General features: G+C 32.4%; 2 protein-coding genes across 3 annotated transcripts in view; one reads left to right on the forward strand and one right to left on the reverse strand.

Annotated features, from left to right (window-relative positions):
* Positions 1 to 18,129, forward strand: part of LOC107360509 (neural cell adhesion molecule 2) — a 92,248-nt gene that overhangs the window by 20,587 nt on the left and 53,532 nt on the right. The gene's annotated exons all lie outside the window — the stretch shown is intronic.
* Positions 1,347 to 3,362, reverse strand: LOC149094241 (dermonecrotic toxin SpeSicTox-betaIF1-like). The gene is made up of 2 exons (XM_089268222.1): positions 2,230 to 3,362; positions 1,347 to 2,094 (listed from the first exon to the last, which is right to left on the reverse strand). The coding sequence occupies exons 1-2, from the start codon at positions 2,423 to 2,425 to the stop codon at positions 1,997 to 1,999; spliced, it is 294 nt and encodes a 97-aa protein (XP_089124348.1). The 5' UTR covers positions 2,426 to 3,362; the 3' UTR covers positions 1,347 to 1,996.

Consider the following 18,129-nt stretch of genomic DNA (forward strand, 5'->3'; position numbering starts at 1 on the left):
GAATTGAGAGGCTTTAAATAGCACGGATTGAATGATTTAGTGAGGACTTTGGACTGGTCAACCCAGACCACTGGGAAACTAGAATGCAAGGGAGTTTTATATGCATTAGAGTTGAAATTGTGATTGTTTATTGCAAACATTAAGCCATTGCAGCATGATTCTATTTAAATTGCATTCGTCTATTCATACATCCATCTTTCATTATTCAATGCAACTAAGAGTGAGGGTTATCTAACGATAGCCATTATTTCTTTTGCAAAACAATTGTAGTTTATAATGCAAAACCTATCTTGCTAAATACTTGGTACCTGAGCAAGTTTTCAGCATATTTTGACTGCAAGGTTTAAAGAAAGCAGTTTTACACTTCTTCGCCTACCTAAGACAACTACGGTTTTTATAAACTGCGTATAATTGTTTTAACCTCCTCAATGCAGATTTAAGATACTTATTAAAAGTCACACAGTGACAAGAATACATCTTAAAGCGGTGGATCACTCGAGTTACTAATCGGTGTAAATTGCAGGAAATGCCGAGGACTTGAGCTTTGAGGCTTTCGGGTCTTTTCCTGGGTACATCTGTCTGAGAGTGTAGATGTAAAATAATCAACAAAACACTTGCATACAACCATATAGACATTGTTATGAGAGGACTGTATATTTATTATATACAGTAATCTTGATGTTTTATTTCTTTTCTTACGAATGTTTCGTTAGTAAATTTAATATTAAAATTAGAGACAGAAAAAAACTTGCGATGAAAAGCATCAACACCTCATGCTTTTGTGAACAGAAGTGCATCATTCACGCTATGAATTAAACAGGGAGTTTCTTACTCCCAGACAGTATATCTCAAAAAATGATGATAAATGTGCATATAAGTAGAGTTAAATGCCTTTTAAATTTATTCATGATCCAAGACAAATTAAATTTCAATCAGCACAATTTCATCACTCAATACTGTGATTATCAGTTCAAGTTTGGTAATTCAATTTATGAAAAAAAGTTCCACTTAACAAGTTTTCCCAACAAATACAGGCAAACTCGCAACATGACAAGTCAAAACAAGAATTGAATTTATCCTTTTTTCATGGTAAAACCAATTTTCCAACTCAAGTAATTAATCTCGATAGTTTCTGAGCTGTTCATTTGCCTTATTTCAAGTCATCCAATTGTTTACAATTTAAGCATCAATTTACTTTCATTTCATCATTTATCAAAGAGTAAAAAATTAATTTTCTTATTCAAATTTTGAACTTGAAAGCTCAACTTTTGTTGTGCTTCACAAAAATGAACTTCATGCTGATTTCATACCAATGACAAGTTTAATTAATCGAGTTATTCAGAGTATTTAGTCTTTGGTTTTTTACTTGAAAAAGCATTAAACATTGAATTTTTGTTCAATGAAACTACAAATATGATTAAAAGTTGAATTTGCTTGGATGAAGAACAGTTTTTGAATGGATCAAAATAAATTGACTGAGAATTTCAAGTGAAAATCATGGTGAATAGAGAAGTCTAGTTGATTGTTAGTCATTGACAACATGGAGACTGCATTTTGAAATTTTGCATTCCAAGTGATCAGATAAAAAGTAGATTAATTTAAAAGATAGTTTCTTTTCTTACATGGTTAAATAAAAGTCATCACTAAACCAACGTCATTTCATGACATTTTCAATTCAATCTGGATATTGAAAGTAAAGTCACAAGATCATTATGTAATACCATTAGTCAAGGTTAACTTCAATCTTAATCAATTACTGGTTTCAGTTTGACGACAGAAGCGAGACTAACAAGGTTATCAACAATGTATCAAATGTTCAATATCGTCCCTCAACTCGACAGGGTCTAGTCAACAATAAACTTTCATGATATTAGATTCATCATTTTTTGTCCAACTTTACAGACTATCCGCCCTTTTTCATTAGTTTTCATTGAATTAAGCTTTATTTGTGATGTTGTTTTTCCATATTTGAATAAATTTGGCACCATTATTCGGGCTAAATCACTTCCAGTGTTGGCCTTGACAGAACAGGTAATGAGGAAATCTTGAGGTCAAGAAAAAGAAGCACCAATTGTTTTTTGTATTTTGGATTGTCTGATGAACAAAAACACAAAAATTAATCACATGAGATTATTATCAGTAGACTTTTTTAAAAAACGTAAAATACTTGTCAACCTTCATCATTTAAACTCACTTCATGTATCCAAAATTTTAAAATATTTTACTTACCTGGTTTTGTTATATCCCGGACGTGAGATAGATAGATTTCAATATCTTCTTGTTCAGTGCAGTGTCGGAAACAATCACATGGATATCCATGAAAAGTATAAAGTGCTGTTCCGTTTAGGGAAAAAGAAACATCTGCCTCGATTGCATTGGCACCGCGTTTCAAATAAAGATCAATCTCTTTGATTGGCTTCAACATATGAGCAATGTTATAAAAAGGTCTTTCACTGTTCACAGCCCATGAATCACGGGTAACAGGGTGCTAAGATGATTAAAAGCACTGGGCAAAAGTTTAAAAAATACTTTTTGGACATATTATTACACATAATTTTTCGTAATAGAAGATTCTATCTTGATTCGAGGCAACGGAAAAAGTTGATGCTACACGCTTAAGTGATAGGTTACATTCAAAATGTAGATACTTTTCTGTGACCTTCGACAGATAGAATCTTTTTTATTGTAATGTACGAAAAGTACGATTACAAGCTTTTGGTGAAGTTTCCATGTGAATATGTCAGTAGTAAGTAAGGGGTGGGTGGAGAAAATGCGGAGCCTAATTTAGGGAGAGAATGAAGGGGAAATCCAGGGATGCTGGATTTGCATTCCCTTCCCCTGAGTCAGTCTCCGCATTTTCTCCATCCACCCCTTACTTACGACTTATGTCGATACGCTAAAGAGCTAGAGCTTATCAATCTAAGGCCATTCTGCAAGGATTGACACATAATTTCATTTTTTCCCCTTAAACTATCAAACTTCACCCGTTTTATTATTCATTGGTCAAATTTTACTAACAAGTTCTTTTTACTACAGTCACCCTTCTGAAACTGCACTTCTCGTGAAATAGCTTATTTACACTATTGGTCGGGCAACATATTTCACGAGTTTCAATCTTCCTTAATAGACCAAGTTTAACCTCAAATGTTGCTTTAAGCTGATTTCGCGAGTTTTTGGATTGATATTTCACGAAAGAAAATTGAATTAAGTCAATTGGTAATTAAAAAAATTGAATCAAAAATTGACGAAATGCGAAAGTAGATCTAACTCCTCCTTAATAGGGACCATTGAAAAAAATAAGTGCAGTTTCAGAATGGTGCAGTTTCGGAAGGGTGACTGTAACACAAACAAATGTATAAGCTATTTCCTTTTCCTTAAACCATAAACTCACATAAACATAGTCATCAATATTTGTGCACTCTTACACAGCGATTATTTAAACCTCTTTTCTGTTCAAATAATCCTATGACCTTAAAATTCTGCATTAAAATGGAAAATGGAAATCTTTGATTTCTAGAATCTATAATAGAATTTCCCGATCTCGGTACACATTCAATAACTCATTGTGGTCTTGTCACAGACCCTCACAGGGTAATTTTTAACTTTGACAAGGAATTTTTCGCAAACACAAAGTTTGCGCAAAAAATGGTTTCGATTTTTGAAAATTTCATGATCGAAAGTACCTACACCATGATCCAGAAGAAAATCTGACAGGGGCTCTTAATCGGAACCTCAGCCGCAGAAGATACTGGGTACGACAAAAGTTTTTTCTCGTCGGATTAGTTTTGAAATAGTTTTCTGTTAAAATTCGGATTTTGAAAAATGGTCAATTTTAGAGGAAAAGATCGTGCATTTTTTATCGAATAATGTTATCTGAACAAAGGAGTCACAACCACTAAACGCCACTGGTAAAGTGCCAAGAATGGTAAACCGCCCTGAAACTAAGCCTTGAAATCGTAGATAGAAGTTACTATTCGTAAAATATTCAAAATAGAAATGTAATTGCGTACGCAAGCTGATGTCTTGTTTAGGCTTGAAAGTGAATTGAAAGAAATTGATATGATGTATGCTTGAAAAAGTATACCCTAATATCAGCCCATGATATATCCGCTTTACCGACAATTTCGCGGAGCACTATTATACTAAATGTCAAAGTCAATAGTAAAACTATTTGGTCTGGTCTAAAACTAACGGAGGTCTGTAGCGGTTATGACGTGTGAATCGATCGTCAGATACGTATTGAAAGGCGAAAGATTAATCGAACCGTCTAGCAGCTCCGAAGTTTTCTCCGGATAACTGGCGTCATTGAAGAAACAGTAGAGTCCGGCACAGCGAATGATTAGAGATCTTGAATCGAAATGGCCTCAAGACCTGTAGGGCCGAATAAAGTCTTCAACGAATCTAATCAAAAAATTTCATCGATTAAAATGTTTTCAAAATCTATTTCACGTAGAGGTAAAAACATCGACTAAATGCTCTGTTATTCTTGGTAATAGATTATTGATGTAAAAAGTGTCTTCAGCATGATGAGGTCATAGTATTGATTAGAAGCTGTGTCATCAAAATAAAAGCAGGTCAAAAGATTGAAATGAAAGAGGAAAAGTTGTTGACATTAATATTATGGGAAAGAGGTACTCAATAAGAAACAAGTTACCTGTTATTGGAAAGGTTTGCATGTAAATTGATTCGTGGACTGTATAAAAGGGGTTACAATCGATGGGAGAAAAATGTTAACCTCATGAAATATGTGACTTTCAATGTGAGTAAACAAGTTGAGGTTAAAAGTTTAAAAGAGTCAAAGAGTGAAAAGGCAAGAAAAATTGATGAAATGATTTTTTTTCCTCTTCCCTTTTCTTCTTGTACAATCATGCAGCTGAATCATTTTTATCAAGTTTATTTTAGTGGATGAACGGAAAAGAAGAGAAAGAGAAAGAAAGATGAAGAAAAGTTCAATGATGAAAGAGCACAACGAATTGAACAAATGAATCTGTTGACCATGATGAATGATTTCCTGTTGGACAATCAGCAAACACTTTGGTTCATCTGTAAGTAGGGATCAATAAAACATCCATAATGATGATAAAAATGAGCAAAGACAAAATTAATCGATTTTGTTTCTTTATTGTTTGAATTTTTTGAATCAAACTTTAAATTGAATGGAAAACAGATAAAGGTTTAGGAATTAATGACTTTAAGTTTCTACAATTGAATTTCAACAAAACCGATTTATATTGGAAAGTAAAATCGATTTATATAATACACTTTATGGTCAACTGTTGTCCAACGAAATTTCATTGTAAATGCAATCCTGTTTGCGATCAATATAAGGTTACAATTCAGTTACAAAATCTGTTGCCGAAATTTTCCGTATTTTATTACTTTACGACTCAAATATTCACATGATATCAGTTGTCATCAATAGAGTACTTCGTCAACGATGAGATCAGATGGCAACACGATTTGCAAGTCTTTTTACTTTTTTTACTTTGTTTAAATTGGGCATTTCAATACCATACCTGGTAAAACGTTATCAGGCCGATTCATTAGCGATGGCAAATGCTTTGCTCTCATGCCATTCAAAAGAAAGAAAGGAGTTGGTGTTTAGGTTTTCATAATAACATGAACGCTTCCATAACACGAAAAGATTTATCGGGAAAGTCTGCAAAAAGCTTCGTCTTGATGCGCGATTTTATTTCAAAAATTAACAAGCGACAAAATTTTCCGTCTTTATATGTCTGTCCATAAGACATTCTAGGTTTCAAAGTCAATAGTGAAAACACCGAGAAGCGTATAACACAGTAATTATAGATCTTGGGAAATTATAATATTGCGTTATTTGTTAGAGAAATATGAAAGTTTTGTTTGGCGTTATTTAAATTCATGGGTATTTTGTGGTCATCTACTGCTAGTCACCCGAGTAAAGTCAGAAAATGCAAATTCAAACAGCTTTTCTGATTCACATTGTCCTAAGGCCAGCTCAATGAGGACAGAAAGCTCGCGTAGAGCAAAAAGACAAAAGCTACCTTTATCCAGATTTTCAGTACGAATACGGACCTATCGATCCTTGTGATTATTGAGAGTTTCAATCAAGAGGTGCCACAGGGATAACTGGTTTGTGGTGGCCAAGCGTTCATAGCGTTCATCGCTTTTTGGTCCTTCGATTTCGGCTCTTCTTATCACTGCAAAGCAGGGTTCGCCAAGTGTTGGATTGTTCCCCCACTAATAGCAAACGGAGGTTTGGACCGTCATGAGACAGGTTAGTTTTACCCTACTCATGACATGTCGTTGCAAAATAAATCCTGATTAATACGAGAGGAATCTCAGGTTCAGAGAAATAGTACATGTGTCTTCTCGACCTTCTCGCTAAGTATCGCGATAATCTGCGCAAAACGGTTGTGTATTCATATCTTGTATAAAATTTAATTAACTCTGTGAAGTTGAACTGTTGAAAAAGTTTTCTTGTAATGCTTTAGTCTTTTCTTTAAGCAGACTTAATTGAGATTTGCTGACAAAAATAAAACTGATTCATTACTGAAATCCATTTCATTGAAAGAGTTCATTTCTTTGTCTCTTCAATGACAGCTACCAGTTAGTTTTACATTTAAATAGATTAGTTAAACAAGTCCATTAAACTTTACACGAAAACACTGCGCACAAAGAAAATGAAAAGAAACTGAGTCTTTTGAAACTAAATTGATTCAAGTTAAATGATTAGTTAGAATGTGAAATGAATGTAAATTAACATTGTATTATTACATCGAGTACAGTAAATGTTTTACAATGTTTAAATGTAACTTATTTCCTTCTCCAAGTTGCTGTATTTTTACTCTCTATATCATTATCATGGTTACAATCGTCAGCAACAACACCATTTCATTATAATTAATCAATAAAACAAGATAATTATTCATCAATATCAACTACCTAATAAGGGTGAAATGTTTAACAATTCAAGTGCATTCCGTTTATTCATTTTGATATATCTTTAACGTTTGTCCATTTATGAGGACGGGTCAAGTATATGAAATTTATTGAGATCAAATCAACTTCAGTCATAAAAGTATTCATTAAGTTGCTTATTGGTCTCTTCAATTTGGGTTAGTGGCAATCTATGCATAAACAAAGTCAAAACATCACATTTTCACATCAAAATTGTGGCCAAACTAAGTGGGCTTTAGGTAGCTAATTTTCGCTAAGCATGAAGGAACGATCGAAGCTGATTCACATTTTTCAAAGATGAGTAACGGAAACAATGAATGTCTATAACGGATGAAAAACTGACAAATAAATACGATTCTAAATCATTCTCCTTCCTATCGGCATTCGCAGACACGCGAAAAAGTCTGTGATGCTTTCAGATGTCAGCGAACGAACACTGATGCGGCCAATGTGCATACTGTTTCCTGTTCTGATAGGAGTTGATATTCAATGCCGTGCATAGCATAGTAATTACTGGGATTCCCAGTTAACCTGAGTCATTAGTTTGCGTTGATTACGTCCACCCTTCGCTACTACCGTTTGATTAGTGGAGAGTTTGGACTGTTCAGTCAAGATCCTTTGAAAACTTTTAGTCAAATTAAGCTGAAAAGTTTCTCGATTCCTATATTTCAAGGCCAAGGTCATTCAAGGTCATTTTTCTGAAATCGCCCTTGAAGCTAGAGATCTTACTAAATATTGGAAATTTAACGATTGCATCAGTGTATGTGATGAGAAGGGTTTTCTTGAGAAAAATTACAGTTAATCTTGTACAATCGATCCGAACTTTGAATAAAAAAAGCTGTAGTTTTGCAAATTGAATTCATTTCGAGCATTTCTACGCTCGTGTCGTGATTATCGTTCATAAATCTCGAACTCTGTTGACTCATTCAGAATTACGTGTCAGTCTAATTTTTGACTCAGCTGTTAAGAGCAATTGAATGTTTCATTGTGATAAAAGTAACTTAAGTCATCAAAACCTTGCCATTGTATTGAATGTCATATGTCCTTACACAGTAACAATGCAGACAACAAAAGCCTAGACCAAGATTGAGTCAACATTATGATTCTGAGAAAAGCGCATCAATTCTGACTCAACAGATAAACACTTTGATTCATACTCGCATGACTGGTTTGCATAGTTTCCAAGATCTAATTGATTGAACCAACCAATAATTCATTTAGATTGCGGGAATATGTTGAAACAATTTATTCATTCAATACTTTACCAAGAAAAGGAAACACTTGTAAAGAGTGAATAAACACTTTTGTGATGAGTTGATTGAGTCAATATTATTATTAACCCAATGGAGAAACACTTTAATTTGATTGTTTCATTTTTTCTGTGTGTTTAAACATTTGCAGCATTTGTCCACATGGATCAACTATCCATTTGCAACAATTGAGAAGCGTAAAAATTATCATGAAAAATTACAATAAAAGTTGATATTGGATGAAAAATGTTTATTGAAAGCAAACAAGAGTCAAGAAAAAATAGCAACAAAATGATTCATCTTAAGTGGACATCAAAATTTGTCTGACTGTGAAAACAATTGAAAGCAAACAAAATTGATTACTTTATTCAGTTTTCAACATTTGCCCGAAAAAAATGGAATAAAAATCCATTATCGAAACATTTTAAGGAGAAAAAAATTTATCTCTTCCTGAAAAATGAATAAGACGTTGGCGAGTCAAGTTTCTTTCCCAGAATGATCAGTTTATTCAAAAGTTTATCTCCATCTTTTTTCTCTCTTTTTTTTCTATTTTCTCATCATTCCAAGCAATTTGATGAACTCCATGAGCAATAACATTAGATTGTTTTGAAATACAAGATGAAAGAAAAGAGAAAGTGCAAGAGAAAGGGAAAAAAGAGATGAACAAAAAGACATCGTTTTATCCTTCCATGTAAGTGTATGTATCAAAAATCAAACAAGGGAAGCAAAAATTAGAAGCAAAAATCGAAAAGGAACAAAGTTCTTTTTTCAGTTGAACTGTAAATTCCAAGTGCAATTCCGAGATGGATAGTTTACACTTACTCACAAAGACATGAGCCATGGATAAACTGAAAGATAAAAGAGAAAAGATTCAAAAGCAATTGAATAAAATCAAGGTTTCCCTTTGTGTCTTGTGCTATCATTACTATTATTGTTATGCCTTTCATTCCCTGCTATTCAGGTTCAACATTTTACTCGCAACTTCAACCCATTACCTGGAAATGCTGTTGCCTGAATTGGCTAATTGTCTACATTATTTGCCATCATTTGATTTGTTACATTATGCCATAAACATCTGAATGAATGTGAACCAAGAAAAGGTGAAAAATGTGATTTCCACCAAAAGCTCATTCCAAGTGTTGTTCAAACATGATGAAAATTGAGATGAAACTCAGGCAAAAATGGAAAAATTGCAGATGAAAAATAAGTTCTCTTGCAACAATACCAATCACTTTTTGATAATAATGACGATAACTGATTAGCAGTGAAATGGTTGAAACGTCATGACTGAAACAAAAAACTCATCTGTTAGAGAGTGAAAAAAGAAAAGGTTAATTACAGAATTTTTTTGATGGACAAAAGCATGGAAAAAGTTTCATTTATCATGATGATATTTACTCATGAACAATGAAAAGTTGCAGAAATTTTATCCTTCCAACAGTTTCATTTGCTCTTGTTGTTTGTTATTTCATTCAAAGGTGTTATAAGTTCATCATTCAGACAAAGCTAATAGTTTTTAATCACAATTGAAACGATGATTATTGCCGTTCTAGTTGGCTGAGTTTAATGTTAAATGATTTTCATCTTGATTGTTTCACTTTCATGGCACAATAGCAGAAATGAGCTCATGAATATTAAACTTAAAACTCATCGTCTGGCAACGAAACATGCAAAACCTTTTCACCTATTTCAAACTTGATTCATCGATGAGTGAAGTTTGTTTTTGCAGAGTAAAAACAATTAAATGTTTTGAGCCAGACAAGTTCATCTGTGAACCAAAATAATGTTTATCCAACTGATGAGATATGATCGACTCTTTTTTTGTCACAATAACTCGATCTTTGACTCGACCACAGGATTCTTGGGAGAAAATCTGTTCTTTGTTTCGATTGATTTCAGAGTAATTCAGTGAAACGCAAATGCTGCAAATGTTGATTTTAGTTTTGTTTTTCTTTGTTGTTGCCTTTTCCAGTGAATAGGATTAACATGATGAGCTTTCATATCAAGCTGACCTGACAAACCATCAGATTATCATTTGATTTTGAATCAAGATGAGTGAAAGTGTTGCCATCGATTTTTGTTTTGTTTTTCATTGGCTCCATTTACTGGTTGAACAACATGAAAAGGATCAACTGATAAGGAAGGTAAAGCAAAAAATGCTTTGGACATTATCTTGGCTCACAGAATTTTCTTATTGAAATGAATCTTTGAATCAAGAGAATAACCGTGAATTCAATGATGAAATCATTTCACGTTATTCAATGAACATGGTGAAAAACAACAATTAAATGACAAGGGAAAAAAAGAGTGTAGATGGAGACAAAAAATGTTCAGATTTTGTTTCTTTTTCTCTCCCTCTTCTCTCTTTTCCTGAACATTATTTTTCATCTCTTTTTTTCAGGTGAACCCAAACTATCCAGAAAAAGAGGCAAACCAAAATTGTCATTTACTTTTGTTAGGGTTAGTTTTTTATTCTGAACCATGTTCGATCTTCTAATCCAACTAATTATAGTAAACTAACTGTTATAATTTATCTTCAACTGTAATGTTAATTTACATTCAGCTCACCACTCAAAGAATTGAACCTGAAAAGGAGAGTAAAAAAGCAAAAAAAGAAAACATTTTTTTATCCTTTTTTACCATTTCTCTTTCATGATGAGCAATTATGTTTAACCAAGTACTAACCACTGTGAGCAGATAATCAAGTAAAATAATTGTCCTGAAACATGGTAATATGTTTGGTTCGTTATGTAAACCTTCGAGCTTGACTCGTCACGATTCACAACAAATAATATTTCAAAATTTTGATAAGTTCAACCTGTTATTGATACGAATGATTAAAACAAAGATCGAAGTCCGTCTCAATCAGTCTGTTTGACTCGGCTCTTTAGGCCAGTTCTTGATGTACTTTTGTGGGCTTTTACGATCTTATAGCTTGTATGAGTGGCTTCGGTTGACTGGATGAATTTGATGAAGTAAGTTGAAATTATAAATTCAAAAAGTAAAGTGTCGAAACTGTCTGACTATTTTTCAAAGTAAAGACAAAGCCGAAAAAAGTCATATTTCATTGGTATTCTTGAGGGACAACTTTTGAATTTTGGGGAAAGCAAAAAGGTGCGCAAATTATAATTTGTGAATCGAAGTTATCGTTTTTAATGCCTACATGATTGATGACTTTGTTTCATCTTTCACATAAGCCTTTCCATGCCATCATCTTGATTCATTATTTAATGAGATTGAACATTTTTGTAAAGCAAATTTGATTGCAAGCTTAAATCACAGTTGTGGTCTTTGCAACTCTCAATATTATATAAACTTTAAATTATAAGAGGAGAAAGAAGAAGAAGAAGAAGGGAAAAAAAGTTGCTCTTGAAATTCATCCTCAACTTGTCCACTTGCTTATGAGATTTTGATTGGACAAAGTTACTCCCAGAAGCAATTTTATCTTCAAGTTATCATTTGAATGAACAAAAATTTACTTCCTGTGAGTTGCTTTTCATCGCACAAACAAAAACATTGTCAATCTCCCAAGAGTTGAAGACAAACCTTAAGTAATTAAAGAGGGAAGAAAAGTTTCTCCTTGCTCACAAGCTCATCATGCATCACTTGATAATTTCAACTGCCTTTCACATAACAACATAAACTCACACACTCAAGTGATAACTTGCAGAATGATAAGAATATGATGAGCTGAAAAAAAGAAGCTTCACCTTAGACAAACTTTGAAATTCTCTCTTCTAATTTAAAGGCAAGGGAAGCCAACAGAATAAAACTAATAATGATAATAATGATAACCTATTCATGTGTAAAATAACTTTACAAGGGCAGAGAGTATGAGAAAGGGCGCAACATTGGGAAAAATAATGCTCTACTCTATTAATGATTACATGTAAAACCATTTGTTGTGTTATTAAACATTTAATGAGCTTGTTGGAGGCTTTACCAAGTCACACAACTGTTATCATTAGATTCTGGTAATGATATTGTAATATTGTTAAACACTCCCAGTCAACGGCACATTGAAACAAAATATCAATAACAGTTGTCAATTGTTCATCAGAAAAGTTGACCTTTTTCTTGTCCATTTTTGTTGGCCCATTGTTTAACAGTAAAAGTGGAATCACTTTTGGAATCAATTGTTGTTCATTTTCCAACCAACAACCTGGAGGCCAACCAAGAAACATGTTTGTCTTGTTTTTACTCGTTTTTTGCTCCTCTCTCTCTCACATTAAGCAAGTTCCTGTTGTGAGTAAAGTTGAAAATGGTTTAGCATAACTTGGAATGTAATTTCACTTTGATGCTGTTTCAAGAGCCGTAAGGGAATTTCATTGTGGCTTCAAATGCGCACCGAGAAAATGTTACTTAATTCTGGAAATGATACAAGATGATCATTACTGTTACCATTTTTCTTAACCATTTTCATTTCTTCTTTTTTTTATCCTTCTTTTCTGCCTCCCAGTTTCCTGATATTTTCCCCTCCCTGTCTAACAAGTGGCTCATTTTGCTTCATTTTGGTGAGGTTAACTCAACCTTGTTGGCTCAGTCTTTTTTGCATCTTCCCATTATCAGCTCATTAAGAGATTGGAAACATTATTTTTACATGATAAAGTTCACAGTTTACTGGCTGGCAAGTCGGTTAAGGTTGAAATACTTTTGTACCCGTAGGCTGTTAATAAGCTCATCAACAACCCACTGAGCCAAAAATGTTCAAACTGATGAACAACTAAAATCTTTATTGTAATAATATTGAAATGCCAGTTAATCAAATGATAATAATCATTGTTGAGGCATTTTTTGCATTCTTTCAAAGTTGACACAACTTTTGTCTCATGAGCTTCAAGGTCATTCCAAATCACACATTTTTCCGACACTTGATTCCCAGCCAACAATAGCTCTCAATAACAAAACTCTAGCGCAAGTCTACCTCAGTCCAGCTCGAATCCAAATCAGTGTTTAGTGTTATCTGGTTAAACGTTTGAATGGAACTAAATGTTGAAAAGTAAAATCTTTTAATCGTTAATTAAAATAAATTGATATTTGGTCAGATGTACCATCAGGTAAAATTAATTTTTGAGAAAAAATTATCTCGATTTTCTCGAAATTCGATCGGGAAACAATGATTTAGTTCAATAGATGAATGCTCTAGAATAGTGGAAAGTAGATATTATAAAAGTAAAGTTTTCTGGATAAAATAATTTGTTAAAGTGAATAGAATTCTGATAATTTCAAATTATTTCCGATCATTCTGAACTTGCAACACTCCACCTTCCAATTAGATTGAATTTCCCAGCTTGTTCATTTCTCCATCAATTGCGTATCAACACTCGAAATTGAATTTGGTTTTGTCATCAACATTCTGATTGAAATTTGTTGCCAAGCAACTTTCAAATTCTCTGTGTAATAATCTTCTAATAGTGACTTGTTTAGAACGAAGCTACGAAAGAAGATGAAAATTTTCATTTAATCATCAAAACTAGATATCAATGAATCATGTGGACCAATCATGAGAACGATTTATTTAAAACCATTCAACATTATAATTTCGTTCAACTAATTAAAAAGTTTCAAAATAACTTAAATGATATTCAACTATTTCATTGAATAAAATCACTTGAACATATTGGAGACTGACTTATATTTGCAAATCCATGATACGTGAGCGGATAAAAGCGATATTGTCATTTCGAAACAAAAAATAACGAAAAATCCCAATCTTTGAAGCTCTTTTTTTAAGTAATCACTAACCTCTAATGTATTGTAACAGCAAATAAATTGTTTAAATTGGTCATAAAACATAATTGAATTGGTTTAAGTGAAAGTTTGTCCATTAAAGCTTGTAAGTGAGTTCAATAAAATGTTTCACTAAAATCGTGAATTGAGGTTATGAAATTGATTTGATCGTAAAAGGTGTTGAATTGGGTTAATGAAATGACGACAAAATCGAGTGAACAAATGACTTGAAAACGGAAAACACGAAAAGTTGCCTTTTCCAGGTAACTTTATGAACCCAAAAACAAGCAACAAATCTGGTTACATTTGATTAGATCTAATGCAAGACTAACTGTAATATTCAGGTTACAGTTGCATATGAATCAAAAGAATCGCGTGATTCATTATCAATGTAAGAATTTCAAGAGGAAGATCATGGATCATCCGAAAGAGGGTTAAAGTTAAAGAAGGATTTGAAATATCAAATGGACTCTCATGATAAATCACGGCTCATTATGAACATTATTAATATCATCATCTAAAGGTTAAAGGGACAAAATGAAAATCTCATCTTCTATTTACATGATGAGACATTTAATGAACGGACAAGGAAACTGTATGAATTCATCTTTGATTCAGATTAAAAGTAATGAGGAAAAAAGATAGAAATGAAACAACTGTAAAAGAATGAGAAAAGAGATGAAACTTGGTGACCATGTTTTGCCATGGAAAACATTAATGTATCTTTAAAAAGGATAATTTTGTTAACATTTTGTTTGTTTTATGTAAGCTGTAAAACGAAGGACGAAGGATGAGGAAAGGATGAAGATGAGGCGAGTTGAGTTTTCAGGGTAAAATATACTGTTGAACATTATTTCCTTGTCCAACTTTGTTTCTCTTTTTATCTCAAAATTCTGACCCAGTAACTTGGAGTGAAAATTTTAAACTCTTTTTTTATTATCAGGATAACACATTAACAGTGATATAGACCATTTATTTTACTTCAACAATATTATTTGCCTTTTCTTTCGTTTTCACCATTTTCTTGCTTTCCTTTTATTTTCGCATTTCGTTGGTAGTTAACCTTTAACTAAACGATAAACAAAAATCATTAATACAAATTACCTTCGATTGGCCAGGGAATTATTGTCTACTATTGATTGACTTTCAATTTGTGATTTGATAATAAAAGTGCGTTTCAATTGTCCTTAAGACTTTAATGTGATCATTTCTTCACCTGCAACTTTCACTCCAACTTGAACAAGTTCATTTCATGATTCATATTCAAGAATAGCTAAATGCTCAAGTTCAAGAGAAAATTTGAATTCTAATAATTTGACACTTATCGTTCATTTAATAGATCGTTTATTAGAGCATCAGACTTTTATGTGAATTTGTTGCTAATGATGAATATGTTTTAAGATATTAATATGCTTTAACTGCTAACAGTTGAGCTCTGAATAAAGTTTGATTTGATCGAAGGGAAATTTGCATGAAACTTCATTGATTGAAATTGATTTTCTGGTTATCTATTGAATTTGGATTGCAATTGAAGGCATTATCTTTATTGAATTCATAACGAAAGAATGTAAATCTTATATTGTTGCAAGAGAATCGCTTCAATGGATCTTCATTGTTAAGTATCAATTCCCTTTTTTCATGAAAATCTTTGTAATAATTTTTTAGTTCAACTTTTTTAATCTTTTCAATTATTGAAGAAGCTCAACCCAAACTGAGTTTGTACAATTTGAACATTTTTCCCATTTAAAGGTTTGCAATTTCAAAACCGTTTACCGAATCAAAACCTCAAAATTTAATGTACATTTAAGACAATTTAAGCAACTGTCTCTTTGCTAGCTTTTTCTGTGGCAAGGTTCAAGACAATATTTGACTTTCGAATTTAAATATTTCATTTTGCCTGAAGCAATTCAAGAATGTATTGATGTAATAAAAAATAAAATGTCAACATAATCTTGACAGTGAATGAGCAAAACTAATTCGTTATTCAACGAACAAACATGGCTAAACGAAAAAACATGAAACGGTTTACAAAAGTCGAAAGAAAAGTATTGCAAGATTTTCAAGCAAATAGCGAATCTCACCGAGTTTCGTCTTTTCGTTTCCATTAAACAATTGCAATGCTAAGCATCAAGCAATTCTTGCTCGACTTTGCTATTGAATCAAAAGACTATTGTAGCCTTCATTTCATATTAAATGATAAAACTGCATTTCTTAATTAAACAGACAAAACTAATTCTCAAATTATTCAAGAGTTATGATTCTGTCTTTATGATCTTATTAACCCTGACAAGCTCATTATTTTGATTGTTTGTTAAATGAGAATGAAGCACATTTGTTCACCAGCTCTTAATCATGATCATTTTTCTGTTCGTCTTTTGCACAATGTCCATCAATATGAATAATCTATCGCCAACTCACCCTTTCCATGGTTACAAGCTTTCAGCTGTAATTGTAATTTGCTGATAGCAGACAAATGTTCACTCCATTTGATTGTGTTTACCTCAATGGGAAAATATCCTTTTACTATTTAGGGCAAGCAATAAGTTACAAGTAAATAAGGAAAGCCAATGAAATTAATGGAATTGAACAAAAAATCAAATATCAATTTACCATTGAAACTAGTGAATAACAAATTACTGGAAAAGTCAAAAATTGCATTTCAATCGTTCATCACGTTCCCATCAATATCAATTTTTAAGAAGCAAAATGATTCCCTTCGATGCACAAGAAAAGTGCGCAAAATGTTCAACCTCAAACAGAGCATTTCTTGATAAAAATTGTAATTGAAATGATAAATTTTTCAATCAAACGAAACAAAATTCACTCAAAGTATTTCAATATTTACTTTCTAACCAAGTTTAACCAACTCTTGAAATTGTCAAATTGAAATGTCCGTTTGAAACAGCAATTTTTTGCTCCAAAAACTCATTTTGCCCATTCAAATGCAACAATGAAACCAATTGACTTTTCAATTGATGACAAGAAATATTGGTAAAGTAATGAAAAGCTGACCAAAGAGTGAAAGTTGAACAGTAAACACACTTGACTAACTTGGCATGCATACAAGATCAACTTTGTGAGTAAAATTTTTGTCATTACTTTCGTTTAAACGTGAAATTATTTTATTAATAATAAAAGTTGACTTATTTCGTGTGTAAAAAGTTGATTATTTTGGTGGGTTGACTAAAGGGTAAGAAAGAAGCTCGAAAAGGTTCAATTGTTAAGGTTCATGGGTGAGTTGGTTTACTCTGCAAGTAAAAATAAGTTATCAGAGTATTTAGATAAAGAAGGTTGGAAGAAAAAAGAAAAGGTAAGAAAGAAATTTTTATCTTCTATTTATTCACTTCCCAGTTGGTTGGGAGTGATTTTTTGATAAGCAGATCAAGTCAGGGTTTCCATTGAAGAAGAGAAAAATTGAGTGAAGAAGAAGAAAAAATTCACCAACAATGATGAAAAATAATACATAAAGATGATGATAAGGGAAGAAAGGTAAAGATTGACTTTGCTTTAAAAACTTGTGGACATTGGTCAGCCAAGCGTGGCTCTTGGAAAAGATATTTTACTCAAGATAATGGCAGTTTCTTTGCATCTTATAATTTATTATCAACATAAAAAGAGAATCCAGAAGATTCAATTTTTTCGTTGTTCAGTTAACTAGTCGAGTAATAATATGGAAACGATAAATTCAAAGTTAAACAAGTCTAATCTTTTAATCATATTTATCGAAGTGAACTCATGCCGTGCCGTGGCAGCATTTACTTTTAAAGTTTAATCAGATTTTCCTTCTTTTCTTTCCCCAATAATTTCGATTCAAACTCTTTTCGTTTCTGTTCAAGTTGAGTTGAACTTTCAGATTATTCATTTTGCGCTTCAATCTTGAGTTGAATGTTTACTCGAATGGCGTTATTAATGTTGCCAATGAAAATGTTATTCAATAGTTCAAGTCTCTTCTCATCAATTTGATATCGATTCATAGCTGAACGAATTGGCCATTTTTCTTGTTTGTTTTTACTTTCTTGGTTACCATTTAATGGCATCATTGAAAAAGATAAACTGGATTAGTTTGTCTTTCATTACTTTGTATTAATTTGATCAGGATTCAAGTGATTAATTGAAAGGAATCATTCCTCAAGTTTTCTCAGCTTATCAAGTTGACTTTGTTCACCAAACAAAGCAAACATTAAAGCGATATTAATAATGAATCATGCTC

This window comes from Tetranychus urticae, chromosome 2 (assembly GCF_039701765.1).
Source record: "Tetranychus urticae isolate SD_2017Ah chromosome 2, NJAU_TeUrti_SD_1.0, whole genome shotgun sequence".
Lineage (NCBI taxonomy): Eukaryota > Metazoa > Arthropoda > Arachnida > Trombidiformes > Tetranychidae > Tetranychus > Tetranychus urticae.

Bases quoted from the DNA above. Each gene is read 5' to 3' on its own strand.
- LOC149094241 (XM_089268222.1), bottom strand. From the start codon at position 2,425: ATGTTGAAGCCAATCAAAGAGATTGATCTTTATTTGAAACGCGGTGCC. The intron at 2,095-2,229 runs GTAAGTAAAATA...TTTGTTCATCAG, and splicing joins CCGGGATATAACAAAACCAG to ACAATCCAAAATACAAAAAA.